Here is a 16538-nt window from a genome sequence, read left to right as displayed (position 1 = left end):
CGCGAAATCAACTAATGTATGAGTGCCAAGTGCTGATCATTTTACACATATCTGGCAAAGCTATATGGAAGCCGATTGTACACCTAATATTAAGCTACGAACCAGGAAAGGAGTTCTTACGTACTTGTCAATAAACATAAGTCGGACAAGTGTAGGATGAACTGATGTTTCTAAAACCGCGCAGTGCATCACCTACTCATCCACCTTAGGACATGGCTCTGAGGGGAGAGTGTTTTAGGACATCTGATGGATGGTACAATACCTATCTAGCAAAAGTATCTCTATCTAGAAGACTTCCTAAGTTGAAACACTGAATGAACTCGCCTTTTTGACAGACAACCTCTTACCTGGAAAACCAGCGATTTCACTCACATAATTATTTATCACAGTCAGGTTGTATATGTTATTTAAAAACACATTCTTTCGCTTTATAATTTCCTGACCTTTTTTAAATGAATAACTTCGTTTCAAGTGAAGACAGATTGGATTTCTGACAACTTATCGCATATTATAAGACAGCATACCACATTATAGTATTGCAAATAAGTTAGCTTTCAGCAAAATAGAACTCAGAAACGTTTACATAGTACTGTAAAGGTCTATGAAAATAAATGTTATACTTTGTAGTGCTAAAAATTCCTGTGACTAAAAATTTGAGAAGTTAATGCAAAGAATAAGAAGTGAACTCAAAAAAATAACGCAAAAATAGAAACAAGAAGCAATCGCAGATAGCAAAATTTTCTTTAAAAAATATGTGTTGTATACAGTTACTTCATTTAGTTAATCACTGAAGAACTAACATAATTATAATTTTAAGAACTCAGCGGAAACAAAAACTCGCCAGAAAGAGAACGAAATACTGCCAGAGGAAATAAATCACTAAATATACACAAAAACAAGAGTTAATATTTCTAATACTACCTTTCTAAATTAGCTTCCTTTAAGTTTACTGACGCATCATGTTTGGAATCAAAGTTATTTTCAATAGTGTTTCCTTGTAACTCGTTATGGACATTTTCAGATTTTTGCTTGCACAGGGAATTACTTGCACAAATTTTTCTCCAAAAACTTTTATCTAATATACCTTTGTCACTATTCAGCAACATTTGTTGCTGTTGTTCCTGATTGCTGATTTTCACACTAAAATTATTAAAGTCATTTCTAACACTTTCAGTTTCCAGCCTATTAAGAGTTGAATGTAGAGTATGATTCCTTGAAACAGTTTGCAGAGGTAATGTATCTCCTTTATTATCATGCCTATTTTGAAACACATGCCCGAAATAACTTCCTTCTTCAGCTAACGGTAATTTTGCCCTCGCTGTATATATAACATTCTTTTCAGTTTGGTTCCGCGCTCCAAATTCCATATATATTTTCGAAGTATTAAGTGAAACTGACAATCTCTCACAAACAACAACAGCCTTTTTTAGGTTGAACGTACCTGAAGCAATTTTATCATTTGAAAACATTTCGAAGAAACTGTATACCAGTTAACAGGGATACGAAACTTTTCACTTGATTTTTATTAAAGAGGAAAAATGATCACCAAACACATAAAACGTTATTTCTGAGAACAATATAATACATTATTTAGTATATTGCAATCGAAGAATAATACTGTTTTAACATTGATTTGGCAACCATGTATGCTTCCTTTGCCTCATAATTTGACTTCTTTCGTCACTGCAGAAACGAGACGGACATGAACCAACATTTTAAGTGAATAAGAGCTGGCTCTACTGCAAACAACAGCCAGTCTGCGATACACGTGACGAGGTTCTAACCATCCGCCGAAAATAAATCACTGCAAAGAAAAAAAAATATTTTTATTGCTCCCGTCACATTTGTAAATATTTAGTATGATTTGAAACAAAGATATATTCAAGTTATAAAACATATATTTTCTTCAACCTCATTAGTTGCAGTAGCTACGGCGAAATATAGTTTTCGCCTAATGACGCACCAAGTAATTTGTCTAGTATTTTTATATTTTGTCATGAATGACAAGTAGATAAATTTTAGTTTCCACAGTAGTGATTAGAGTGAAAATTTGATTAACTAACCATCCGTTAATGTGATGTTTAACCTTTTCAATATAGTTGAGCATTTCAATTTTTTTAAAGAAGAGAAAAAGTGAACCGCTGGAAAATAGTCATAAAAGACTTAGTATTTACGCTGGACCATAAATCCCTCTGCTCGTTGTACTTCTAAATGTGTACAAAATTATGATGCGTTTGAAAACTGTTCAAATAAGATCTCAGGGATTAAAGACGTTTAAACATACAATATTCAAATAATTACCTTATGTTCCTTTCAGTGTGTTGTTTTAAACACGAAAGAACTGTTCAAGAATGTTTTTATATCTCTCCAGACTCTAATTTTAAAAGGTTTATTATAAGATTTTTAAATTTGATTTATTTATGTATTTACTTAATAACAAGAATTTTAAATTTTATTATGTATTTACTTAAGCAGAGCACTTCAACACTCGTTTCACATATTAAAATCTTTCGTCTGAACTAATGTTACCGATCTTCGTAATGGACAACCTAATTAACGTACACTTTTTTTGTTTTTTGCAATATTTCGCAACTCTTTACTCGTCATTCTCTTGCATTCATTACTTAGGCCCATATTTAAAAACACTCCTTAAGGCTACCTTAACTCAAGGATTCCTTGAGAAGCCTCCCTTGACTGAAATCGGTATTTATAACTCTTCCTTGTTGTCAAGGAACCCTTGAGTTCAAGGAAGCCTTAATGAAAATCTCTCCTTGACTCAAGGTAGCTATCGACCAACCTTAAGCCTTCCTTGAGTTCTTTAATAATATAATATTCGTATTCTGGCATGGAAGTAAATGATTTTGTTGAATGTGTCATGTATGTGGAAGAACAAATATTTAAAAAATATATTACTTTGCGATGACTAGTGATGCGTCAAGACATAAGCGGCACATGGAAAATCCACTGGAGCTGTATAACGATAATCAATTCTTTGAGAGATACAGGTAAGTCAACTATGCATCTTGATTTTAACTTTTATGCTAATTTTAATAACAGTAACATACTGACAAAAATAACAAATATTCATTGTACACACAAAGTATGAGTAGTTCCACTCATTTTCCTTTACTTTTCTGGGAGTTTTTACAGTTGTATTCTCTATGGATCGTAGATCCTATTCTCATGGGGCACTTCTCTCTTCGGACCTTTCGTTTTAACTATTTCGTCTTATTTTTTTGAACCAAGAGACATTCACTTCATGGCGTTGTATTCCATGTTTAAATTGCTCTAATCATAATTTTCATTTAGCCATGTGTAAAAAATATTCTAAATATAATTTATAGTTTCAAGTTTACAGCAAACTTCTTAACACAATACTTACATGTTATTTTAAAAATTAACTACAATAACAAAATAGGTTAGGATGGTTTAGGTTAGGATAACTTAACTTATTAATTTTCACAGTAGATCCTTGTAATAGGGCTACATCTAGTGCAAGATACAATAACATAAGAACCATATGCATGAGTGCTGCATAAGGTTAAGACAGAAAATCATGCAACTCAGGAACCTAGGAACATGAAGAGAAAGGGAATTAGAACCTTATAGGCCTATATAGCCTATTACCAAGATTCATTGCTTGTATAAACAAATCTTATACTTGTTTGTGTTTGTGTAAAATTAAATTGGCAGAAGGAAATTATTTACGTTCTCAACTTGTATCTCAATATATCGGCACGTTCGTATCATTAGATTAACACTACAGTGGTAACGTTCAGGAAACTTTCATAAATGGTAACGTTGGGTCTACGGGACCCATTCAAGTTTTTACGCACTGAAATCAATTAAAGAAGAATGTTTTATTACTTCGAGCTTACATTTACGAAATTATCTTTAGTTACATTAAACGAAAGAGTACAGTAACTTATTGTCAATGCCAAATTCAAAATTAATGTATGTCTTTTATTGTTATGAAAGTATATAACGAACATTTTTCATTCAGCTATTATTTAGTTAGGTTTGGTTTAAACACAGTATTCAATACATAAAACAATATTCCAGACATGATACAAAAAATGAAAAGTGTTAGGTAATGACGATATTACTTGAAACTGAAGGAAAATATGTCTTTTAACTTTATTTCAATTTTTCTTTGCACTAATTTCCATCGAATTTATGAAAAACTGCAGCCACTCTTATTGGCATCTTTACATGTAATGATCTGAACATTCAACACACAACATTCTTGCGTGACCCAGGCAAATCCACTTACCACAATTTTGGCAAAAGTACCTGGTTTTGCTGTCTTTACACATGTTGCAACGTCCTCGTTTCAATTCTCGCTGCATAGGAGCATGCTCTTCAAGGGTTAATCCACATAATCTTGGAGCTGATTTTCGAAGATCAGTAAGATTGTGTTTATTTTGTGCTCTCTGCATCAACTGGCTCTGAATCAATTCTTTAGACAATGCTTCAGACATCGGTATACGAGCAGTCACGACGAGAACGAATATTCACATTTCCTTTTTTCTTCCTCCATTTCGTGTCCTTGTCTCTACCTAAAAATATTTGTGCACTGTTTCTTCAAAATCAGAACTTCCATCACTGTTTCCTCCTTCATCACTAGTATAATGATCACTAGGCAAACAAAAGTCAGGATCACAATCTTCATCATCTTCTTTGCAAGCTACATCACTTAGTTCTTGCTCTAACATGTCCCTTATTCTCTGAACATATGCCTCATAGCTTTCGGCCATGCTTCACTTGAATATATATATATATATATATATATATATATATATATATATATATATATATATATATATATATATATATATATATATATATATATATATATATATATAAACTATACGACAAGTGCTTAAAAAACATGCAAATCAACACACGGAAATGTGAACTTTTCTCTTCTAAAATCGCTACTTAATATTATTTAATCGTGCTAGTAAAAATAACATCACTGGTAACGTTGGGTCTGTCTGGCCCACTCTATGAAAAAGCACGCGGCACACAACAATGACCAAGCGAAAACTAAAACAGGCTACGTATGATCAAACTACAACTTAGGAGCGGAAGGTAGGGGGAGGATGTAGCAGTTCGAGTGTTGCCAACTAAAGTTATATTATTTTTTGTAAAGGCTTGGGTCTCACAGGCCCAACGTTACCAGCGTAGTGTTAAGAATATAGTGCTTTGTTGTCTTTAGCCAAAACGTATAATGCAATTGTGTTACAGAAGGGAAGCAGACACTAATTACATAAAATGTAAAATGTTTACGATTTGCTGCCGAAGTAGACACAAGATTAGGTTAGGTAGGCATTAATTGTACACAATGTAAAACTTTCACAATTTGGTATTATTCCAGATTAAGTATACATGTTTGAATTCATTAATTATGACTTATTTGGTCATGAAATGTATCTTGTAAATTGTTTCTTATGGAGGGAATTGCATTCATATGTGTAGATTAACTTTAGGGGGACTTAAATATTATATGACGTACCTGTACAGACATGCCGTAAGAATGACAGTTCAAAAATCAATTTGTGCTAGATAGCCTTTAAAAAGCACGAATGCTATTTAAACGAGTCAGGGCAGGGCGAAACTAATGGCCCCGCTCTGTAGCACGGGGCTACTCCGAAGAGAGCAGGCGCGTCAGTGACGGTTGGTAGTTTTTGAAGCTTTGGTTTGCTCCATACTCTTGTATGTCACATATACGCTGCTCGTCTTGAGTGTCATTTACCATTGTAATATTCCTCGTTTTTCATGAAATTTTCAGCAGAGGTACAGGGACCTTCACAGAATACACCTGTGTAGGAGTAATGTTACGGAAATTATGAGGGGCGGACATAATGGCCTATTCGGTTGTCCATATCTCCGCGCCTGGTTATTTCCGTAACATCTCTCCTGCACATGTGTATTGTACAAAGGTTCATGTACTCAAAAACCGGTCTCGCTTCCATTGTTCATATATTCGCCCTGGTCATTTCTGTAGCATTACTTCTACGCAGAAATAGAATTTCAGTTTGAAGTATGAAATAAAACTACAGTAACCTAACCTAGCTACTAACACCACACTTACTTTTTTGCTCCAAACTGGTCATGGCCTGTCTTTCCACCTTTAAAGTCCGCTAACACGCTCATTTGATTTTCAAGTATTAACTGGAAATGTTTAGGTTAGGTTTTATTTCTGTTGATCATAGGTTTATTACACAAAGTGTGTAGATTTTGGTTTCAGTTTCAAACTGTATTCATTTCTCGTTTCAGGTTTTCGTTTTAAACTACTTTTCTTGTTGCAGGTTTTCGTTTTAAACTGTATTCTTTTCTCGTTCCAGGTTTTCGAAAGTAACATTTCTGAGACAATTTTTTCCATTACTGGGTGACGATTTAGAAAATATTATTTTGCGGGAACGTTCACTACCAGCAATTCTGAAAGTACTCACGGTTTTAAGATTCTATGTGAATGGGAACTATCAGGTAGGTGCTATTTTCTTTGAAGCACATAACATACGAATTTAAAAAAAATGTAGTTTGCCATTTTCACTATGTTTTCTTCAAAAACTAGTTTAATATTTTATTGCTCAATATTACCAGTAGTAAAATCAGTTTCTCTTTCATTATTTTCAGACCATACTATTATATACTGGGTTACACTTCCTATAATAGAAAATATAAAACTTTAAAGTCCCCAATAAAATGTTACATCACCAAATACACGATGCAATTTCGATTATTTAATGATGTTGAACATTTCACAGCAAAATTTTATTTGTCACATAAACAGTGGGTACCAGCGATTATATGATTATATTTTAATGGCAAATTATACAAAAAAGATTTATGTTGTTATCTTTGTCTTATCTTTCCTAATAATCAACATTTTAATCTTTTCCATAATTGCTCTTTTATTTTCTTGAAAGTTTTTGCAGCTGGAAACCACGATTCAGTGCTAGATATCAAAGTTTATCTCTGATGAATCAACCGCATAATTCGCAATACTCTTTGTTAATATCAAAGTCACTTTCGTAATTAATTTATATCATACTTTTAGAAAATAGCTCAGAACAAAAATAACATCAGAATAAATCAATTTATTCATGGTTCCATGATTTTCAACAAGATGAACTACACAAGTTGTTAAAGAAAAGAATATACACGTAGGTATTTCTTCCTACTCTCTCATTGCATCTTCACAATTGATAATTGATAAAATTATGTAGGTGAGTCTTAGCTACAGCTTTTGATGCAAAATAACATAATCTAAGAAACTTAGTTATAATTTTCATTTTCTGATTAATTTAATTTATTTTACAGATAATAAACAAAACAAACTGTAAATTAGAGTTGTTAAACTTAACGGCAGTGAGGCTGCTCAAAAAGGGATTTTATTAAAAATTAGCTGAACTTTTACAATTTTTCATCTACTCATTCCTACAATCAAAAGTAAACACAAATGTGACTTGCCATAATTGTAGGTAGCGTTGTTTCACACGGGAAAGTTGCATCGAATAATTATCAGTTTTACCATTTGAATAAATTTTGAAGTTACTAAATTAGCAAAAAAAAAAAAAATCCAAAAAGAATATTCCTGATTTTTTTTTTTTTTTTTTTTTTGTAATGTATTTCTGCTTGTTTTACAGATACCACTTCATGAGCCACCCAACAAATTGGCAACTTGTCAGGAAAGTATCATCAGTTTTTGCTCGTCGCCTGATGTACCTGATTAATTCCCCATTCCTGATTGTTTGAGCACAGTTCAAGTTCAATTTCATCAAATGGCTAGTTTTCCTATAGTTGTAAGATAGCTATATTCCCAAAAGAAATCCTCGCAGGAAAAGCAGTGAAACATTTAGAAACAAGAAATGCATCTTCAGTGTTAATGTACAAGTGGTGAGTGGCCCACATAAAATGGAAAACAGAAAATATTACTTAAGAAGAAACATTGGAAATGGTTAGATGTTCTTGCACAGCTTCATCTTGCTGGATCCATTGTTGTTTAAACGACAGACTTTTCGTGCGGTAAAAGCCGCACAAATCATGCAAGACAGGGTCAATAATCAATTGTCGATTGATGTGGCTATCAAAATACACATGGCTCTTCACCACTGAACCATATGTTACTGATGAAATCTTCATTTTCATATGCCATAGCTAACACTCCAGATCAATACAGTAGACGTCCACGCTAATCTCCTGCAGTGAGACACTGCCATACACCGTATGAACGGAAATATTGCTCGACTGTAAGTATCTTCTCCTCTGTTGTGAGCAACATTATCTTCGCACCAACAGCACACTACGCTAGTCCACACACAACAGAGCACACATGTGGCACTCACAGCTCATACCACATTACATCTAAGCGCCACCTGTGCGCGAATTTCAGTACTGTTTGTTTTGCCGCATACTGTACATAAAATGAACTAATTCCCTCAGTTTCAAGGTCAGGGAAATAATAGTATTATAATTTAGTTAGAAAAGTGAGATTCTACTCAATAACGTTTACTTCTAGGCATTTTTACCTTATTTCTAATAGTTTAAGTTATCCGTCACAAAGCAAGTATAATGACACCATGTTTAAAGATGGCGACACTATAAGATTTGTACTAACTAAAGATTCTTTTGCCATTCATTATAGTTTGATCAGAATGAGGTTTCTATCTCAATTCTGTGAGGAGTTATAATTGTTGAAATTTCATATCATTAACCTTAAAGAATTCCGAAATGTGGACATCTGAGTATAAGAAGTTAAAAAGCCTCACTCCTTTTTCTTCTCCCTTCTTTGTTTCTCTTCTACGACAAATATGAAAAATGAAACACCTATTTAGTTATTTTGAAAGATGGGAGTGGGGACTGGAAAGGGAGAAGAGAAAGGGGTGAGGGCTTTTAATTTCTTATACTCAGATGTCCACATTTCGGAATTCTTTATTATTACTGGGTCATCCCATAAGCAATGTCATATATTTGCACCGTGAGGAAAACAACTATAACACTACTGTTAGTTATGAAAGTAGTCTCCATCGGACTCCACAACACTCTGCCACCTGTCAACCGGTTGTTGAATCCACCGCCGAAAAATCACCAGTCCTGGAGGCAAAGAACTGGGTCAAAGTTCGTCGTATGCCATCCTTATCTAGCAATGTTCACCGGAAAGGTGGTTTTGTAGGCTGCTAAAAAGATAGTTGTCTGTTGGTGCAAGATGTGGTAAACACGCCGCATGGAGATTTTCTACCAAACACATTTCTCGATCTTATCACAGGTCTTTCATGCCGTGAGTGAGCGTGGAAGAGCACACCTTGCCAAGAACCGGAGTAAGACGTTTCTTCAACAATGCAGTCCGCATAGGTTCAAGTTGCTGACAGTAGTCACCTGTATTGATTGGATCTTATTACGTGACAATAACTCAAAATAGATTATACCATGGATATCCCACCAAACATTCAATATTACTTGGCAGGGATGGAGGTCCTGTTTTGGCCCAGTTCCTGTGGCCATCCCCTCTTTGGGCACTCATTCACGTTTGCGAGTAATGTTAAGGTAGATGCCTAACTTTTTATTCCCTGTCACAATTCTGTCCAGAAATGGCTCATGTCTTTGACAGGTGAAAAGGGACTGTAGATGTCACTGACTGCTGCTTCTGTTGAGGCGTTAGTGCATGGGATACTCATTTACCGAGCTTTCACACGTACTTAAGGTCCTGCAGATGAACTGTCGAAATAGGTAACATGGAGTTCCCTGCCCAGTTCTACAACAGTATACATTGAATTTGCGTTCGCTGCTGTTCGCAGGGGTTCTTGCTCAGCTGCACAGATGTCCCTTCTCGTTGCTCATCGGTGAGGCTAGTATCCCCAGACTAATCTGGTACTTCCGCACATTCAAACTATCCTAACTATATACGAAATTGACGTTTCGTGTCGCTACGCTGACTGATATCCCTAGTGTTATTCATTCAACATAATATGCCGTATTATCCGCTCCTCCGACGCTGCCATAATCAAACACAAGCAACAAATCGTTCTTCTTCTGGATGCTTGCCGTCATTTCACGTGCCGTCTACTCCACTAGCCACGTGCTACTTCACTAGTCTGTCGTCAGATGGCGTTATTATAGTAGTCATCGAAAAGACGACATTATTTATGGGATAAGCTGTTAAAATAATTGTAATTCTCGTCCTTTTTCCTTCTCAACCATTTACTTCCCTTCTAGGTCAAGTATCGAAAAAACGCTTAAACATATGAGTAATTACTTTCAATGAAAAGTTCGTATGACAAATTTCATGTCACTAAACTTCAGAGATTTCTTGATATGGGGATCTTATTTCAAAAATTGTAATTCCTAAATCTTTTTCGTTCTCAGCACTTTATTTTCCTTTCTAGATAAAATATCAAACAAATCTGAAACACGTGTCTAATTATTTTCAATGAGAAGTTCAAATAACAAATTATATGTCTCTAACCTTCATTAGTGCAAGATATTTTAGTATCATTTCTTTCTCCCTCTTTTCATCGAATTTTCAAAAATTTTCCCTTATCGGTACCTTATGTCACATGTCTATACGCGGGGCACGGTGGCTCAGGGATAGAGCACTCGCTTATCTCTGGTGCGTGTGGTTCCTGGTTCGACTCCCTACCAATTAAGATTGTGGCAAAAAAACATCGTTTTAGTGGGTTTTCTCACAGTACTCCCGTTTCCTCCTATATTTTCATTCACCAATCCTTCTATCATCATTCATTTGCCTTAATTATCACTCCCCCTTAGCCTAAAGGGTATAATCGTGGAAAGTTAAACTGAAAGATTTCATTTCACTGTCATTTCTATGCACTCTCAAAATTGGAAGTTTCGAGGTTAAACGGTTTGGCCTTGCCGTTGATTAGTCAGTCTGTTGCTCAGGACTACTTGTTATAAGGGTGATACTTTATAGGGTTTAAAACTTCAATCAGTTATAATTCTGTATTGGAAGCACATACAGACTTAGTTTACATGTTATTATACTGCAAAACATTTCAAGTGTTTTTTTTTTTTTTAATGACAAATCAAGTATAGTTCAATGTGTGCACCTGCGGTCATCCTGGACACATTGCAACAAAAGTCGATTTCCTGCTAAACAGTATCCAGCATTTCGGGGGTAACGTCCGTGATGGCTGTTGTGATGCGATGTTTCAGTTCATTAACATCAGGTAGGGGAGGGGTGTACATGATATCTTTCACAAACCCCTACAGAAAGAAGTCAAGTGGCGTGTAATCTGTAGACCGTGGCGGCCAAGCAATTGATTCACCACGACCTATCCACTGATCTGGGAAACGCTGATCAAGAAATTCTCTTACGTCTATCAGGTAGTGCGGCAGGGCGCCATCTTGTTGCCACCATAAGCGGCTATCGTGGTCATCTTCATCTAACTGTGGAACAAGGAAGTTCTGGAGCATATCAAGATAGGCGATACCGGTGATGGTGCTCTCAGCAAAGAAGAATGGTCCATTCACCTTTGCTCTGGAAACTCCGCAAAACACGTTCACTTTGGCCCTCAAACACGAACCAGCTCCACGTACGCATGTGGATTTTTCGTTCCCCAAATACGACAATTGTGTGTGTTGACTCGCTCGGAAAGGTGAAAAGTTAATTCATCACTGAATACCACATTGTTCAAGAATGTTCATCACCACTAATGCGATCCAACAGAATTCGTGTCGGGTATGTTTATCCGCTTCACTCAGTGCTTGAACCAAGGACAGTCTGTATGACTTCATGGACAAACGTCTACGCAGTACGAGCCAAACAGTAGTCTGAGGGATACCAGTTTCTTGTAATGCACATCGTGTAGATTTTCGAGAACTGTGGACAAAACTCTCCCTAACTGCTTCCACCACCACGTCAGTCACGGGTGAGCGCCCTGGAGCCTTTGTGTGTCGCACAGAACAACGTCTTTCAACAAATGTCTGCTACCATTTGTACACTGTTGGTCTGCTGGGTGTTTACTCGTTGCTGACTCGCACGGTCCTTCAAACCAATATGCACTTAGCTCACCAGCGAAAGTCTGCATTTTCAATGTCTAACCGGTGACGTCGCGTGTGGTCACCTCAGCAACTACTAAACGAAGTGTTTTGCAGTCTGTATAATGACATATAAACCAAGTCTGTATGTGGTTCCAATCAAGAATTATAACTGATTGAATTTGTAAACCCTATAAAAAATCACTCTTTTATATGTTCAAATAATAATGGCTACTACTTTGGCATTTGATCTGCCAAGACTTCTGGCTGCTTGAACTTAGGAAACTGTAAGGCACCGTGTGTAAGATGTTTGCTATAACTTCGTCAGGGTAATTGTGATATTTTTGTTAACCTTTTTCATTATTATTATTATTATTATTTCGGTAGAGAGGATTGTACTGGAAGTTCTGCCTCAAGGGATACTGAAATAGATACTATAGCTTTTAGGTAGAACGTAAATTTGAACTCGGCCCAAAGATCCTGCATACGTGAAACAAGCAACGGCGATTATGATGCTCAACTTTGTCTTTTCTTCAGAAGTTCGTTCTTCATGCTTCTTCCCGTCCAAGATTTAAAAAAAAAAACATATTGGGAGATTAGGGAGATGCACTAATAGCGTTAGTAGGTACCGCCGCAATTCAATATGAAAATTTGGATTAAAAGACGAAACAACTTTATTTAATGTGCATTATTATGTTCAGGAGAGGTAAGGGCACAAGAGGTGCAGTTTGATTATTAAGGGTGATCGGTGAAAGATTTATAGAAAAAGGGAAAGAGGTGTAAGTGATATTTATTGATCTAGAAAAGGTTTCTTACCGTGTGAATTGGAAATATTGTAGTTGGAAATTCTAAAGAAAGTTGGTTGGAAAGGAAAGATCGAAGACTCATAATAAACTTATATATGAACCAACAAGTAAGTTTTAGAATACAAGAGAAAATGACAGCGGAGAGTCCAATTGGAAGGGGAGTTCGATAGGGATGCTGTCTCTCTCCTATACTATTTAATATCTATCTAGAAGAAATAGTGAAAAGAGCTAACAAAATGAAGACAGCATTTCGATAGGAGGTAGAATGATTAAATGTATACGGTTTGCAGATGATATGGCGTTTGAAAAAGAATCTGAAGAGGAAAACATTAAGATGCTAGAAAACTTGAGGAAGGGCTGTGAAGAATATGGAATGAAAATAAGTGTTAGAAAAATAAAAGCTATGGTGATTGGAACGAAGGGATTGGTGTCAAATACAGAAGTAGGAGGTAAGAAAATAGAACAAGTGATTAGTTTTCGATACCTAGGTAGTATTATTAATAATGATATGAAATGTGAACATTAAAGAAAAAGTAAGGATAGGAATGGCGAAAGAAGCATTTAGGAAGAAGAAAATACTATTTTGTGGAACCATGAATAAAAAGTTGAGAAAAAGATTCATACACTGCTGCGTGTGGAGTATTGTACTGTATGGGCAGAAACATGGACTTACGCAAAAATGATAAAAAACGACTAGAAGTTTTCGAGAAGTGGTTGCAGAGAATAATGGAGATAATTAGTTGGATCGAACGGAAAACGAATGAGTGTTAGAAATGGTAGGAGAGAAAACAACAATTTTAGATATTATTAGGAACAGAAACTGATCCTGAGGGACGTGCTAGAAGGTATGGTGGAAGGATAGAGAGGGAGAGGGCGAATAAGACTAAAATGAATGAATGATAAAAAAGCAGAGAAATCGTATGGGAAGATGAAGAGGTTAGCGAAAGACCGTGGAGCATGAAAGCTTCTCAGTTCCAGCAAGTGACTTGCCAATAATGGCAGAATACCTGTGATGATGATGATGTTCATGTTCATTTTTAAGACACTTGCAGGATTATAATACGTATTCGTTTATATTGCCTAAATTTTTTGTGTTTATATTGACGTCATTTTCTATGGAAATCGTATTTAGTATTAAAGTATATGTCTAGTAATACAGGGTGGCCAGAAAGTCCCGTTACTTCTTGATAAATACTAATGTAAATTTTCCCGTTACCCCTTGATAAATGCTAATGTAAGTTTTCCTGTTACCCTTGATAAATGCTAATGTAAGTTTTCCCATTACTCCTTTATAAATACAAATGTAAGGTTTTCCATTGTTTCAGATTGTTTTCCATTGTTCCAGTTACAGTATTGAAGAACGTGTTATTGGAAGTTGTTAGGTACTTGTGAGAAACCCAGAACTCACCACCTGTGATAGTGCGCTATGGGAGTTCATTATGGGCATCGTTGCACAGAAACGTTAGGATTCCACTGCCGAACTGACTGAAGCTGTGAAAGAAGTTTTCACTCAAGTTACACCTGAAATGCTCCTCAAAATGTCTCTCAGAACCTGGCGACTTTGTCATGAAAATGACGGTCGAGAGACTGATTCTTTGACTTAATGTTTCCTACCTCAGTAAAACTTATCGAAAGCATTGTTGTTCATGTCATTCAGTTCTTTCCGTGTAGTTATTTACGTAGGTTTAGTGGTTTATGTTACTTATTTTCACTTGGCGTGGGAGACCCGGGTTCGATTCCTGGCGGGAGCTCATGTGGTTCGGATTCCATGTTAATCAGTAGATCCACGTCTCATATAGCCTCGCTGCTCGAAGGGACGTTAAACTCAAAATCAACTCAACTACTTATTTTCAGGAGTAAGGAACCTGTGTCCACCCTGTATAATTTGATAATGATTTGTTTGCAGTGCGGATATATAACTTATTTATATTTGAGGATGTTTATGTGTAGTTAGGCCTATCTAGTAAGCCTAGCAGAACATAGGAAGTTCCTGTTTAACTATTTACTCCAGCACACACAAGAAATTTGATAGTTGCAATACCATATTACATACAACTGAAAACACGAGAAAGGGTCTTGCATATGGTCTTTAAAACCCTTAGAATGGAAAAAAACACGGAGAACGAACCTCTGAACAACCAAACCAGACTGCAACATCAAAATTTGACGTGTTACTTATTTTCGAGGTATTTACGAAAAATTGTAAAATTTGCGGGAGTTTGATTTTGCCGGCAAAAAACTTTTTAAGTATGTAACAGTGTTCGTTTTACTAGGCTTCTACTTAACTTATTTAAATATTAGGTTGAGCTGCCAAACTCTAATTGTAGATGCACATATTGTTCATAAGTGTTTGCTAGTTCATTTGGGCATATCATATTGATTACTAGTGCAAGCACTGACATAATACATTAAAATATTAAACAAGAATGGAAGGTTGCAAGCAACAAATCATTGAGGAAACATAGTAGTTTGAAAGGAATAATTTACAAAATGCGAATTTCGTACTTCTTTTATTTTATGAGTTCTCATTGGCTGTTGGCTATGTCCTCATCACTTCTATGACGTCTTTCCTTGAGTCTACCTTGAAATCAACCTTCGATAAGGAACAGTCGAGGAAGGTTCATAAATATGACTTTTTCTCAAGTAGCCCTTGAACTTCAAGGAACACTTATCCGAGGAAGCCTTGAAGTCAAGTCAAGGAACAGTTCAAGGAGTGTTTATAAATATGGGCCTTAGTAGTTTTATCTTAAGGAAATGATAGTAGAACTTTCAACTAGTACGCTATAAGAAAGAAAATGTGACATTTCGAGTAAACAACGTCAAAATAAAAGGGTTTTGCCATTTGCCCCCCCCCCCTTTGGAGACGATCACTGAAGATGGTTGCTTCATAATAAAGAACGGAAAACCGACATATTTTCATCCTAAGTGATGAACTGAGCGTAGTCACTACAATTTTCATTTCGTCTGATAGAGTAAGAATACCGCTGTACAACTCTCAAATCAATTATGCGCGGAATGCCAGTTGTCACATTATATTCACAATCTCAACACATCGGTCCGTAGTTCGATCCCAGTCCATGCCAAATTGGCTCTCGGGTAGAGAAACATCGTGCAGTTGGTTTCTCCGGGATTTTCAATTTTTCTCGTACTAATTTCATCTATTATACATGCTATCTTCCCCGATTCTTTGCCGTAGGTCAAAGATCGTGAGACGTTAACTTTTGGTATTTCAGGTTCTAGGTATATTATCGATCTCTAAACAACTTTTTGAGCATGTGCCAAGATAATAATAGACTGAACTAGGGTAATAATTAAGGGAAAAATAGGATGATAATACAATTTTTAAAAGATACCGCTTATATAGGGCGACAATGCGTCACGACTATTCGGGACACTTGTGTTTTGAGAATACAAAATTCTCTCAATTATTTTTAAAAGAATAACAGTCACAATTTTTATACGTGCATATTTTTTTTAACTATAACGATTAAATTACCATTGAACAGTAAACAGCTTTTAAACTCCAAATGCTAGAATACACCCATGCAAAAATACAATGCCACTATACAGTGACTTTTCAATGTTATTTCTTCAAGAGGACAGATAAGAAATGAAATCTCTGTTTAACGCCTTACAAATATGTTTTTTTTTTTAAGCTGAGAGAGACGGATAAACAGAGAAGTGAATGATGATGGACGAGTTGGTGGAATAGGTACGTGGGAGGAAACA

The 16538-nt window shown here is 35.8% G+C and overlaps 1 protein-coding gene across 8 annotated transcripts in view; it reads right to left on the bottom strand.

The window, feature by feature from the left end:
* LOC145689943 (uncharacterized) overlaps positions 1–16538 on the bottom strand; it is a 72600-nt gene that overhangs the window by 31657 nt on the left and 24405 nt on the right. For 3 of the 8 annotated variants that reach the window (XM_081764306.1, XM_081764303.1, XM_081764308.1), the window contains exon 2: positions 922–1804. In XM_081764306.1, the coding sequence (XP_081620432.1) occupies positions 922–1469 (548 nt within the window). In that variant the 5' untranslated portion in view covers positions 1470–1804. Of the gene's footprint in view, positions 1–921; positions 1805–4273; positions 4752–6097; positions 6595–16538 lie in introns of those variants that run through there. The other 5 variants (XM_081764307.1, XM_081764302.1, XM_081764304.1 and 2 more) reach the window with 5 other exon arrangements.

Source organism: Thermobia domestica, chromosome 7 (assembly GCF_964235325.1).
Source record: "Thermobia domestica chromosome 7, izTheDome1.hap1.1, whole genome shotgun sequence".
Lineage (NCBI taxonomy): Eukaryota > Metazoa > Arthropoda > Insecta > Zygentoma > Lepismatidae > Thermobia > Thermobia domestica.
This window is presented reverse-complemented; position numbering and strand designations above follow the sequence as displayed.